Source organism: Meriones unguiculatus, chromosome 1, assembly GCF_030254825.1.
Source record: "Meriones unguiculatus strain TT.TT164.6M chromosome 1, Bangor_MerUng_6.1, whole genome shotgun sequence".
NCBI classification, from domain to species: domain Eukaryota; kingdom Metazoa; phylum Chordata; class Mammalia; order Rodentia; family Muridae; genus Meriones; species Meriones unguiculatus.
The window spans coordinates 160,370,834-160,384,769 of record NC_083349.1 but is presented as its reverse complement, the minus strand read 5'-3'; the positions used below and the strand labels follow the sequence as shown (position 1 = coordinate 160,384,769).

Here is a 13,936-nt window from a genome sequence, read left to right as displayed (position 1 = left end):
CGGTGACTTTGGGACACCCTCTAGCTAGTCTTGTCACCAAAGCTGTGCAGTGGATGGGCTTGTGTCCAGCAACCACGTTGATGAGGTCTGAATTTTGCCCTGGCCGATTTGGGCCAGAATGCTTTCAGCTATTGGAGGCCCCAGGTCCCCTCCTGGAGTGGGGTACATGAAGCGTGTAGCCTGAACCTGCCCTTAGACACCATGCCCCAGAACAGAGAAGGCCAAGGAATGGCTCAACTGTTGTGCGATGAAACTTTCCCTGGGGAGAAAAAAACACACGTGTCTGCCCAAACCCCACAGACATCCCAGGACAGTCCAAAGTGCGGGCACCTCCAGGGCCCCAGCGTGTGAGTCCGGAGTTCCGTTGGGGTTCCTCACAGGAATGTGGGTGAGGGGTTCCTTACAGCAGCAGAAGTGACTCAAAGACAGCTGCGTCACCAAAGCCCTCCCCCCCCCTCGCATGGGTGACAGCCCACAGAGCTGGGAACCCGAGCACACTGCACAGCCTGAAGGCAGCTCAACCAACTGGAGAGTGCCGTTTCCAGGTGCCTCAGTTGGTCTAAACCTCTTCCGAGCAGCTAGCCTGATCTCTGCTTCTTCCAGGCGTCTGGCCTGGCTTCAGGGTTGTCTTTGCAGCTTGGCTGGTCTAGGAGTCTTCTTTGCTGCTCAGTTCTGCTAGTCTGAGATGAACTCTCAGCTTTTACTGCTTTCTCTGGAAGAAAGAGGCCAAGTGAATCCGGTTAGTTTCAGGGACTTCCTGAAGCTATTTTGAGTTATTTACCTTCCCGCTTTAGGAGCTTCTCTACAGGATTGAATGTTTCAATTATGGAGGAAACTATCTCACAGTACATCACCCTCCCTCCTGCTCCTGCGTTCTGTTTGTTTGTTTTGTTTTGTTTTTCCAGACAGGGTTTCTCTTAGTAGCCCTGGCTGTCCTGGAACGCTCTCTGAGGACCAGGCTAGCCTTGGACCCAGAGATCCACCTGCCTGTCCTCCTGAGTGCTGGGACTAAAGGCGTGTGCCACCACCAAGCGTCTTCCGTAGGGCTTTCCACCCCCTCTCTGGCAGTGATCCCTGAGCCTTAGGGGTGGGGAAGTGACCATAGATGTCCACCTGTGGCCACCGTGCCAGAGGAACAGTCACTCGTTCTTGGGGACTTCACCAGACGTTCTGAGTTGAGGCTGAAGCCGAGAGATCAGTGGACGTGCTTAGAAGGCAGTTTGACAGGCGCATTCACCTTCGTCTAGAGCGTTGGTCCTCAACTTTCCTAACGCTGCGACTCTTTAATAATTTCCTCATGTCATGGTGACCCCCAATCATAAAATTAGTTTCTTGCTACCTCATAACTAATTTTGCCGCTGTTATGAATAATAATGTACATATCTGATAGGCAGGATATCTGATACATGACCCCCAAGGGGGTCACGACCCACAGGTTGAGAACCACCAATCTAGGAAACCCACAAAAGTTTTCCCATCGGGACCTGCGACCTCCTCAGCCACAGGTTTTTGTCCTGGCTTACAGTATCTATCAGACAGGCCTTAAATCCAGTGGGAGGGCTGCTGGTCTACGCAGGACAGCTGAGTCACCATGGCACACACAGGCACAAAGGAGGTGCTGCCAGTATTTTGGCACACCGGGTCCGCGGCCAAGCAGGAATGGTCGTGGCAGTTCTCCACCAGCAGCCCACATGTGGCTCCTTCTGGCACTGTGGAAGCCAGCCAGCAGGGTGGGACTCCCCAGTTCAGAACCAGCTTAAGTTCTCCGTGTCTTGTAAGCAAAGCAAAGCAAAGCGCGCATATCTGTGTCTTCAGCAAGAGGAGGTTACCAGCTAGTTCCGGCACACCACCAACAGCAGCAGAAATAGCTCTCTCTGTTCGTGGGGCCTCTGGGGCTTATCTGGCCAACGACTCACAGGAAGGTAGCCCAACCCTGGCACCTGGATTTTCATTCAATAAACTTATGGCCTCTGGGAGTATCCTTTTTCACCCATGTATCTTTCAGATTGTTTTTTTCTTTTCATTTCAGTTAACCCAGCTCCGGCAGAGTTCTAAAGTTAAGTGGAAGTACCATTGCTCCTGGTTGTCTCTGATTGTTTTGGTTTCTTTGTGTAGCCCTGGCTGTCCTGGAACTCACGCTGAAGACCAGGCTGGCCTCGAACTTAGAGAGATTCCCCTGCCTCTGCCTCCCGAGTGCTGAGATTAAAAGGCCTGCACCACCTGGCTATGATGGTTTTCCAAATCTGCAAAACATTCAGAGGTTAACTTCATGTCATCTGTATGACGAAACCTTTTCCAGAGAATGGGCAGGAGGACAAGCTGATACTCCGAGCCACCATCCCATAACAAACAATGGGTTACCAAGACAACCTTGGGGAAGCACTCTGCAAGTCGCCTCCTGTCCTCAGCAGGTGTCAGGTGATTCCGGAGGCTCACAACTAGACGACACTAAAGTCAAACATAAGCAAGGCCTGGTGAAGCACGAGGCTCCATCCGTTTGTGTCAGTGGCTTCCTCTGCAGATCAAGGGTGGGCACAGAGCATGGATGGGAGGCGCTAACTCACTCAGCTCCTGTAACCTCAGTCATTCTCTCTGGGATGTGTTTCCATATCCTAGAGCTCTTCCCCAGAGCCCCCCTACTTTCCCCGCGCCTCAGGAACCCACCGAGCCTCACTTACTCTGCTCAGACCTAATCAGACAATAAGTTGTATTGGGAATACTTACAGGAATGTGGGTGAGGGGTTACAGGACTCAAAGGCAGCTGCATCCTCAGAGCCTACCTCAGCATGGGTGACAGCTCACAGAGCTGGGCACCTGGAGCACACTGCACAGCCTGCAGGCAGCTCAACAGGTTGGACGGTGTCCTTTCCAGGTGCCTCAGTTGGCCTAAACCTTTTGCAGGCAGCTGGTCGGGCCTCAGAGTCATCTCTGAAGCTTGGCTTGGCTGAGAGTCTTCTCTGCTGCGTGTTCTGCTAGTGTCATAGGGACTCTCGGGTTTTTACTGCTTACTCTGGTGGCTTACCCTAGTAAATCTGCTCAGTTTCAGGGACTTCCTGAAGCTATTTTGAGTTATTTACCTTCCTGTGGAAAGGCTTGCTGCAAAAGCTTGAAGACCTAAGTTCCAATCCCCAGAACATGTGTAAAGACAGCTAGGGTTGTGGCATCTGTAATTTCCTGCAGGGAGAGAGGGTGTGAAGACAGGAGAACCTCGGGACACTCACAGGCCAGGTGTGCTGGTGTCCAGAGCAGCAGACAAGAGACCGTGGTTGGGGAAGTGAAGGCGGACACTTGCGGCTGTCCTCTCTCACACACGTGCCGTAGGATCATGCCCACCTATCGCCACACAGACAGAGAGATCTACCCTGTGCCTTAGGTGACCTGAGACCTAAGGTGCCTGTCTGGATGGTACATGCCTGTAATTTTATCCATCAAGGCTGACACAGGAGAGTTGCTGTGACTTCCAGGCTCTTCAGGACTACTTAGTGAGTCCAAAGCTCACCATTCTAAGCCGGGTGTGATGGCGCACACCTCTGATCCCAGCACTCTGGAGAGAGAAGCAGGTGGATGGATCTCTTTGAGCTGGAGGCCAGTGTGGTCTATACAGCATGCTCCAGACCTCGAAAATGACAATCAAAGCTCTCACAGTCTTTCTCATGGTAGAGAAAGAAAGCCCCAAACACTCAGCTGCAATTTTTATGTTATTATTATTATTATTATTATTTATTTTTGGTGAAAAGTTTTTTTTGTTGTCGTTGTTTGTTTGGGTTTTTTTTTTTTTTTTTTTGAGACAGGCTCTCACTGTGTAGCCCCTGGTAACCTGGAGCATGCCGTGTAGACCTGACAAGTCTCTAACTCACATGGAGATGTGCCTGCCTCCGCCTGCAGGGTGCTGGGGTGACCACCACCACACCCGGCTCACCTAGGGGAGAAGATGGAGATGGCTTCCCTCTTGCTAGCTGAGTGACAGCCCCAGGCATAATTAGTTCTACTTTTTTAAATCTTCTCATTACACTTACTCACTTTGTTTCTGTGTGTGGAGGCCAGAGGGGCCCCTCCCACCCGAGAGTCTGCAAGATCAAATTCAGGCTGGTAGGCTGGGTGGCAAGCACCTTTGCCCACTGAACCATCGTCTCGGCAGCCCCCTCTTTAGCTGTTTGTGATGAAGCAATGCAATCCCACAACGCCCCTCCCTAAACAAATGCCAGGCCTGTAACAATGGTTCCTCTCTACCCCAGGTTTAGAGGTTTGAATAGAAGCAACAGAAAGCAGACCTCAGCAGAAAGGAGGGGGAGGGTGGCTCCCACCCGGGGACCGTCACCCCATTGACACTTGTAGGCGGGGCCTGTGCATCCAGTGTCCAGGACATTGGGGAAGACACAATGGGCCAGGGTTCCCTAACACTCTCAACGGACTTTTCTTTTCCCCACCTCACAACACTCCCCAGTTTCTCGCTCTGTGAATGTCTGAGTCAGCCGACTCCTGAACCGCTGCAGAGTTGGTGAGCTGTGTCTTTAGTAAAGCCACAAACGGAATCACCATACCACGATGTGTAGAGCTCACCAACCAAAGAGAAGCACCTTGAGGGAGGGTCATAGCAGGGCCAGGGAGAGGGTCCAGTGGGCTGAATGGAGCTTGCTGCCATTTGACCACAGGGATCCCCATGGTGCAAAGCAGTGGTGCCCACCGGTCGTCCCGTGACCTCGCCACACAGACTTTGGATAGCATATATACACACACACACACACAATAAGTGAATGTAAAACCAATAAAAAGCTGAGAATCAGAGAGGGTAGGAAGGACATTTCAAACCGTGGATTGGCAGAAAGGACATTTCTACGGGGTGGGGTTGAGACAGCCTCAGTCTCATCCTGTGACTGTGCCAGCCTGGGGGTCCAGGCAATCACTCCATCTAATCCTCCAGAGCATTGGTGTCAACAGACATGGGTCACCAAAGAGGGTTTCGAGCGTCAAAAGCAGCAAGTGCAAAGGTCCTGAGGCTGGACAAGCCTGATGCATTTAGGGTAAAAGAAAGGAAGTAATGGATGGAGGGGAGCTGCAAGCAGAGAGGTGACCTGATTGTGCACAAGGTCTTGTGGGCACGGAATCTAGAGGTTGGGGCTGAGTCCCTGGCCCTCACAGAGCTGTCTGTGACTCGAGTTCCAGGGAAACAGCACTCCTGTCTGGCTTCGGTGAGTGCTGCATGCAGTGCCCATCCATAACCTGCAGGCAAAGCACTCATACACATAAAGCAAAACAAAAACAAACCCATTTTAGAAAAGTTAAAATCTTGGAGCCAAGCGTGGTGGCACACGCCTTTAACCCCAGCACGAGGGAGGCAGAGGCAGGCGGATCTCTGTGAGTTTGAGGCTAGCCTGGTGTAGAGAGAGTTCCAGGACGCCCAAGGCTACACAGTGAGATTCTATCTCAAAAACAAAGAAAACAAAACAGAAAGTTAAAAAAAGAAAAAATTGGACAGGGTCTTCCGGTAGTCCTGTTGTCCTAGCCCTCAAACTCACAGAGATCTGGCAGCTCTGGCTCTCCGGCTGGGAGTGAATGTCTGGGCCACCACAGTCAGTGACATACTTTTTATTTTTATTTTTTTTATTTCCTTAAAAAAAAAAAAAAAAGGACTTTAGCTTTAAGGCAGAGAAAGGTAGGAGCCTTGGAGAATTGTGTGGGGAAGAAACTGGCTTTGGTGTTCACTGGCCCTTTGGCTGCTGTGTAGAATGGAGGCTGAGCACGGAGGCCGCCTCCGTGCTCAGCCTGTCAGAAGTAGGAGACAGTATAGAATGGGAGACAGAAGTCAGAGGTCAGCAGTTTGTCCATTTTTATTTTTTGCCTGAAATATTCAATTACCATTCACCCTGTTTTTCTTCTCTCTCTCTCTTTCTCTTTCTTTTTATCGGAAGCGGGTGTTCCAGACAAAGTTTTTCTGTGGAGCTCTGGCTGTCCTAGACTCGTTTCATAGACCAGGCTGACTTCAAACTCACAGAGATCCCCCTGCCTCTGCTTCCAGAGTGCTGGGATTAAAGGCGTGGGCCACTAACCTGGCCCCCGTTTTTTCTTTTGCTTTAGTTACATTTTAAATTTTATTTTGTGTGCGTATGTGTGCCACCGAGCCCTCTGGTGGGCCCTGAGCTTTTATGGTAGTTATTATTTTTAACACAGCTGTAGAGTTGTAAAATATTCATGCAAATCAGATCATTTTTGTTTCAGCAGCTCCGGTTCGCAAAGATGATAAAGAAATCAGTGACAGTTTCCTGGTGGTGCGGGCAGATACCGAAGAGCAAGTAGGGCCTTCGGGAATCTCGGGGGTTAGGGAGGATCACTGCGAGGCAGCGGGACACCTCCGGCTGGGAGCCAGCCCCTGGAGGGCAGCAGCTCATTCTTGTGGCAGCAAAGGGTGGGGTCACCCAAGCTCTCCTGGGAGACTCCCTCCGCAGGCACAACCTGTATTTACAGCCTTCACAAGCAACTTTGTGGGCTCGGGTCTCTTTCCCCAGCACTTGGGGAGGCAGAGGCAGTAGGATCACTGTGAGTTCGAGGCCAGCCTGTTCTACAAAGTGAGTCTAGGACAGCCAAGGCTACACAGAGAAACCCTTTCTCAAAAAACAAAAGAGAGAGAGAGAGAGAGAGAGAGAGAAGTTCTCAGCTACACCCCTGGCTGTCCTGGAACTCACCGTGTAGACAAGGCTGGCCTCAAACTCACAGAGATCTGCTTGCCTCTGCCTGCCTGGTTCCAGGATCAATGAGGTGCGCCATTACTCCTTGCTCCTCCCAAACTTTTCTTTCGGTGCTGGGGTGACAGGTGCACGCAGGAATATTGAGCTTATTTTTTTAGATACAAATTTATTATTAATTATTATGTGCACATGTGGGTGGGCACACACGTGCCTCGGCTTGGGCGTGGAGTTCGAGGGTGACCTCTGGGAGCCAGTTTTCTCCTCCCACCACTGGTTCTGGGTATCAAAGCCAGGCAGTTTACCCACGGAGCCATCTCCCCAAGCTCCTGCTTTGTTCTTTGGGAAAGGAAACGCGTGGTCCAGGCCGGACTTGAACTTAACGCGTAGTCGGGGGTGACTTTTAACCTCTGCCCCTCCTGCTCCATCCGCCTGGTCTTGGGAATGAGTGAGGCAGGGGCATTTCTGAGCCTCGTCAGTTCCTCTGCACCCTCACTGTCCTCTGATCCCCCAGGTGTCCTATGCACGCCCCAGTTCTGCCTCTATCCGGGATGCCAACCTGTACGTCAGTGGCCTCCCCAAGACCATGAGCCAGAAAGAGATGGAGCAACTCTTCTCCCAGTATGGTCGGATCATCACGTCCAGAATCCTGCTGGACCAGGCCACAGGTCAGCATGCCAGGAAGAGAGGGTGCGCTGGGCAGGGGGAGTCACACGAGAAGGTACGGAGTGCCTGAGACCAGTGCTCTCACTCCCCTGGCAGGTGTCTCTCGGGGTGTGGGATTCATCCGCTTTGACAAGAGGATCGAGGCAGAGGAGGCCATCAAGGGACTGAATGGGCAGAAACCACTGGGTGCGGCCGAGCCCATCACGGTCAAGTTCGCAAACAACCCGAGCCAGAAGACGGGGCAGGCCCTGCTCACCCACCTATACCAGTCCTCCGCCAGGCGCTACGCGGGTCCGCTGCATCATCAGACACAGCGCTTCCGGTGAGCCAGTGGCCCCAGCCTGCAGCTGCTCGCCCTGAGCCTGTTTCCTGCCGAGGGTGGGGACCCAGGGACACCCCACCTACAGGAACGGGAAAGGGCATGTGCGAACAGAGCAAGAGCTCAGTGTATGATGGCCGCCACAGCGGGCAGCTAATTGAGGTCTAACCGTGACTCTGTCTCTCTGTCTCTGTCTCCCTCTGTGTCTTGGTCATGGTTTCTATTGCTGTGATAAAGTACCTCATCTAAAAGCAATGTGAGGAGAAAAGGGTCTTACAGTGAACAGTCCGCCCTGGGGGGAGATCAAGGCAGAAACCTGGAGGCAGGCACTGAAGCAGAGACCATGGAGGAACACTGCTTACTGGCTTGCTGTCTGTCCATGCTTTGCTCAGCCTGTCCGCTTACACAGCTGTGGCCCGGCTGAGGTAGCACCATCCACAGCGGGCTGAGACCTCCCACATCAACCAAGAAAATGTCCACAGGCCGATCTGATGGAGGCATTTTCTTGATTGAGGTTCCTCTTCCTACACGACCCTAGGTTGTGTCAAAGTGACAAAAAGTAAAGCAACAATGAACAAGAAAACCACCTGGACAGCCCGTTTCTCCTATTTTTCTCTTTCTCTCTCTGTCTGTCCTGTCCTTTCTCACCTATCTTTCTCTGTGTCAGTCTGTCGTTTTTTAAGCGTCTCTGTGTCTGTCTGTCTCTCCTTCTGTTCTGCTTCTCTCGTTTAGTCCTACTGTGTCTGTTTCTTTATCTCCATGTCTGTCTCTCTCTGCCTTTGTGGTTCTCTCTCTTCTTTTGTCTCTCTTTTTCTGTGTCTATCTCTGCCTCCCCACCACCATTCACGGGTCCAAGCTGTGCCTCAGTTTCCTCAGGGATGACACCACCACCAAACATTTCCTCTTATTTATTGTGTCCTGGCTATGATCGTATTCTCTTCATGGTAACTGGGTAGAAGAGCTCGTCTCGTGCCATCTTACTGAGATTTCTTCACTCCAGACTGAGACTGGACAAGCCCAAAAGCAGACTTGAACCCAGGTCAAGACTGGTCACTCTTGGCCACTCCCAAATGGGAGATCAGTGGGGGCTCCTGGTAGGCCTGGAGGTGAGCTCAGGAAAGACTGTGCCGCCACCTTGGTAAGCCCTCCTCTTAAGCCAGAGAGTTCAGCCCCTGGGTCCTCCAGGCGTGACCCGAGGGGATAGCCTGGAGAGCAGGAGAAGGCCACCGGGAAGGCTGAGCAGCAGCCGGGCTGGTAAGAAGCAGTCCCGAATGAGTGAGGTTCCGTGCCAGGCGGTGTCCAGCCGGGCTGGGAGCGAGCAGCGGGGGGCAGGGCCCTGCTGAAGGCTGTGGGGGTGGGGAGGACTGGCTGTCACATCACAGGGAAAGGGTCACAGGCTACTCTGACAGCTGCTTCTAACTCCACAGGCTGGACAATTTGCTCAACATGGCCTACGGAGTCAAGAGGTAACAGTGCCCCCGCCCCACTGTCTCCAGCCCCCAGGGCCCCCTTACCTCGACCAGCCTCCTCTAACCCCTGCATGCACCTTGTCCCAGGGACCGCTGGGTAACCATCCCTGCCTGTGTCCAGATGATAACCCTCAAGACAATGGGCAGAGCCAGTGTCTAGAGAGAGTGGCACAGAGGAGGAGCACGGCAGGCTGCCTGTGGCTTGTTTGTTTGGTTTTCGAGACACGGTTTCTCTGTGTAGCCTTGGCTGTCCTTGGCTTTGTAGACCAGGCTGGCCTTGAATTCACAGCAATCTGCCTCCCTCTGTCTCATGAAAGGCGAACACCACCATTCCCAGCTGCTTTGTTGTTGTTGTTGTTTTAAACTTGTTTATTTTTATTTCATATGAGTGGTGTTTTGCCTGCGTGTATGTCTGTGTGAGGTGTCAGAAGTCCTGGAACTGGAGTTACAGACAGTTGTGAGCTGCCACAGGTGGTGGGAATTGAACCCAGGTCCGTTGGGAGAATAACTGTGCTCTTAACCACTGAGCCATCTCTCCAGCCCCTCAACAAAAATAGGATGCAGTTGTGCTCACTGGCTCCCACATTAATCCTGTAAGAGCCACTGCCAACTGTTATTTTGCGTGCTAGGAATGGGACCCTGGGACTTCTACATGCCTGGCCTGCACTGAGCCACGCCCCCAGCCCCTCACCGGGGAGTCCATTCCTCCAGCCCCACCCATCAGCTGCCGTTGCTGGTTTTGTCAAAGATCACGGAAGGAGAACCTTCCTCTCTGCAGTTTCTCTGAACCCTGAGATTTTCCTAGTTCCATCCACATCCCGGCTCTGGTGAAAATGTCCATGTTGATTTTGTCACCAGCTGTTGAGAACATGTTGACTATCGAAAGCTGGGCCTGAGGCCAAGGGTGTAGCCCGGTCCAGGCAGACTTGAGTTGGAGACGGAGCGCAGCGCTTGGCACATACTGAAAGGGGGCCACACATGAATACTGTGCTTGATGTTTTAGTCTTAGCCCCCTGGGAGGGAGAGGTGTGGGTGAGTGGAGCCAGCAAAAGAGGGGATGGGGAGACCCAGAAGAGGCCTGACCCAGTGCAGGGTCCTGGGGGTGACCTGGCAGCAGAGTGGGCTGAGTCCCACTCGGTCAAGGTTCTGGGGTTCGGACTTTCAGAGTCTTCTCCTCAAGTTGAGTGACTTAATCCTGAGGGTGAGGGAGTCAGTGAGAATGTAGCCTTTAGTCAATCACAACATGCAAAGTGTTACCTGAGAAGGGAGCCATCCCAGAGAACAATGTCAGGAATATGGTGGTGACATGAACAGATGTCCTCCTTGCCCATCAGGGACACACCCCAAGACTCCCTGTGGGCCCCTGACAGAGATTGACATGGAAACCGGTATATATCTTATTTACTTAAATTTCTATTATCATTATTATTTTGTACTGGAGAGGAAACTCAAGGCCTTGTGAATAAGCACTAAGAGTTACACACCCAGCCCTTTTTATAGTTGTTTGTTTGTTTGTTTATTTGAGACAGGGTTTTTCTGTGCAGCCTTGGCTGTCCTGGAACTCACTTTGTAGACCAGGCTGGCCTTGAACTCACAAAGATCTGTCTGCCTCTGCCTCCCAAGTGCTGTGATTAGAGGCGTGTGCCGTCATGCCTGGCTTCTCTGAACGTTTCTTGACACAGGGTCTCATGTAGTGCAGGCAGGTCAGCTCAGCTGATCTGCCCTTGAACTCCTGCTCTTTCTGCCTCTCCCTCGTGAATGTGGGGTTGAAGGTACGTTCAGTTTATCTTTTCACTTTTAATTTGGCCTTGTTATTCTCCTGTCTCAGCCTCTTGGAATGACAACCCAGTACCAGCAGACCAGTTCCGTCATGATTTCACAGATGGATTCCTTCTGTCCTTATGTTACCAGTGGCTGATCTCTTTTCGTTCTGTCCTTATGTTATCAGTGGCTGACCTCAGCGTATGATCTTCTCTTTTCCATAAGTGAAGAGCTCTCACCTTTTCCTTTAAAGGAAACATCTTACTAATTTCTCCTAGCCTCTGGAAATAGCTTAGGACTGATGGGAAAGTAGCATATACTGCATGGATACACTGGCTAAGCAATGTGACATTTCATTGTGCTCCTCAAAACAGTATACAGCCTTTTCTTTTGTTCTCCTTAATTATCATTTTCTTATTTTTTCCTTTTCCTTCACCTCCACCCCCTTCTCTTCTAGACAGACTTACTGTGTAGCTATGACTGGCCTTGAAGTCATAGAAATCCTCCCTGGCCCCCATCTCTGCCTCTTAAATGCTGAAAGAAAGGCGTGTGCTGCCATGCTAGCTTTCAAGGCTGTTTTTTTTTTTTTTTTTGGGGGGGGGTGCTTTGAGGTTTCAGATGGGATTTCATATATCTCAGGCTGGCTTTAAACTTGAGGTGGGGATGACCATGATGAAGTGTCTTACCCTCCTGTGTTAACCTCCCAAGTGCTGGAATGACACTCGTGAGCCATCCATCACGCTCGACTTTTTGTGAGGTAGGGGCAGGGATGGGGCAGTTTGGAGCTGGGGAGAGGGCTCAGTGTGCCACAAGTCCGAGGGTCTGAGCTCAGTCTCCATGGAAAGCCTGGGTGGCAGAGCTGTCTGTAAAGCCAGTGCTGGAGGGCGGAGACAGACAGACAGACAGACTGAGGCAGAGAGATTGACCGAACAAGAAAGGTGCCCCTGAGAATGGAAGAGTGTTAAGCCTGGGGCAGATCCAAGGCTCAGCAGTGTTTTGAGGCAAGGCTTTTGCCTTCCAAAAGTTGGGAATACAGTCCTGAGCCACATCGCCACGTTCTGTATGTAATTTCAAACTTATAACTGTGGACAGGCAGGATGGCTCAGTGGGTAAAGAGGCTGGCCACACAAGCTCGGCCAACCACCTGAGTTTAATGCCCAGGATCCAGGATAAAGGTGGAAGGAGAAAACCAACTCTACAGACTTGTCCTCTGACCTCCACACACGTCACGGTATGTGCATTTCTTTCCCACCCCGTACACACACTAACAATACAGTAAAATTATACTGAAGATCCCCAATGGCTAGGCCTTCTGATCTTCATCGTGCCTGGACTATGCATGAGACCTCGCTTCATAAATAAAGCAAAAACGTGGGCTGGAGAGATGGCTCAGAGGTTAGCACTTGTAGCTCCTGCTGAGGACCCGGGTTCAAGTCCCCAAACCCACATGGTGGCTAAGAACCATCAGTGTTCCGACACCCTCTTCCAGCGTGTGTTGCCACCAAATATGCGTGTGTTTCACATACATGCAGGTAGGCAAGCACACATGAAAACAATATAAATCCAAATTGGGCGTCCCATATGCCTTTAATCCCGGTTGTAGAGAGGATCTCTAACTTCAAGACCTGCCTGATCTACATAGTGAGTTCCAGGACAGCCACGGCCGCACAGAGGAGCCTTGTCTGGAAAAATCAAAATAAACAAACAAATCCAAAAATTTTTTTTTAATTTATTGTTTTATTAATTAGCTTATTCACTTTGTATCCAAGCTGTAGCCCTGTCCCTAGTCCCCAATCTTACCCTCCCTCTGTCCCTTTTCTCCTCCCTCCCTCATCTCCTTCCATGCCCCTCCCCTAGTCCACTGAAAGGGGAGCTCTTCCTTTCCTTCCCTCTGATCCTAGCCTATCAGGTCTCATCAGGACTGGCTGCTTTATCTTCCTCTGTGGCCTGGTAAGGCTGCTTCCTCCTAGGGGGAGGTGATCGGCCACTGAGTTCATGTCAGAGACAGACCCTCTTCCCATTATTAGGGAGCCCAATTGGATACTGAGCTGCCATTGGGCTACTTTTTTTTTTCTTTCTCTCTCTCTCTCTCTCTTGTTGTGGTGCTCCTGTCCCCTGCAGATCTTTCGATCTTTCTCTTCTTTCATGAGATTCTCTGCAATAAGTTTGGCTATAAGTCTCAGCATCTGCAGGGTGGAGTCTTTCAGAGGCCCTCTGTGGTAGGCTCCTGTCCTGTTCCTTGTTTTCTTCCTCTTCTGATGTCTATCCCCTTTGCCTTTCTGAATGAGGATTGAGCATCTTACCCAGGGTCCTCTTTCTTGCTTAGCTTCCTTAGGTGTACAGAGTTTAGTATAATTATCCTATATTATATGTCTAATATCCACTTATGAGTATATACCATGTGTGTTTTTCTGCTTCTGGGATACCTCACTCAGGATGCAAAAAAAAAATTTTTTTTAAAAAGCTGAAAACAAACAAGCAAACAAAACCAACCTGAGAAGTATTTATTTCTGGAAATTTCCATTTAATGTGTTCAAATCAAAGGCAGCCACAGGTAACTGAAACCAGAGAAAGGAAATCTTTGAGTCAAGAGGGGCTGCCCTTTATGATTTGGATAGAAACGACCAGAAAGGCAGATGAGGAGGCCACTTTATAGGGCCAGGGCCAGAGAAAAGTGCTGGGTCGACCGGGCTTACACAGGACACTGCTCTGCTCTCGTAGGACCAGTGTCCACTCATATGGGAGGATCAAGATGGAATCGGAGCTGTTAGGGCAGGACTTAGTGTGTGCTAGGCTCCTTCCCCAGCACCACACTTTGGAGTCTGAGGCAGGAGTTTGAGGCCAGCCTGGCATACAGATTCAGTCTTGTCCTCTTAGTCTCTCTCTCTATCTCTCTCTATCTCACTCGTACACACACAGTTTTGAAAGGGTGGACACTGGGGATGTAGCTCAATTGAAAAAGGTTGCCTGGCATGCACAATGCCTTGGGTTTCATCCCAGCACGGCATAAGCCAGGTGTGCAATGCCAGCTTCCGGGAGGT

General features: G+C 51.0%; 1 protein-coding gene across 3 annotated transcripts in view; it reads left to right on the top strand.

Moving 5' to 3' along the window:
* Nucleotides 1-13,936, top strand: part of Elavl3 (ELAV like RNA binding protein 3) — a 34,044-nt gene that overhangs the window by 17,158 nt on the left and 2,950 nt on the right. For all 3 annotated transcript variants that reach the window (XM_021643805.2, XM_021643807.2, XM_021643808.2), the window contains exons 4-6: nt 7,195-7,348; nt 7,443-7,668; nt 9,093-9,131. In XM_021643805.2, the coding sequence (XP_021499480.2) occupies nt 7,195-7,348; nt 7,443-7,668; nt 9,093-9,131 (419 nt within the window). The remainder of the gene's footprint in view (nt 1-7,194; nt 7,349-7,442; nt 7,669-9,092; nt 9,132-13,936) is intronic.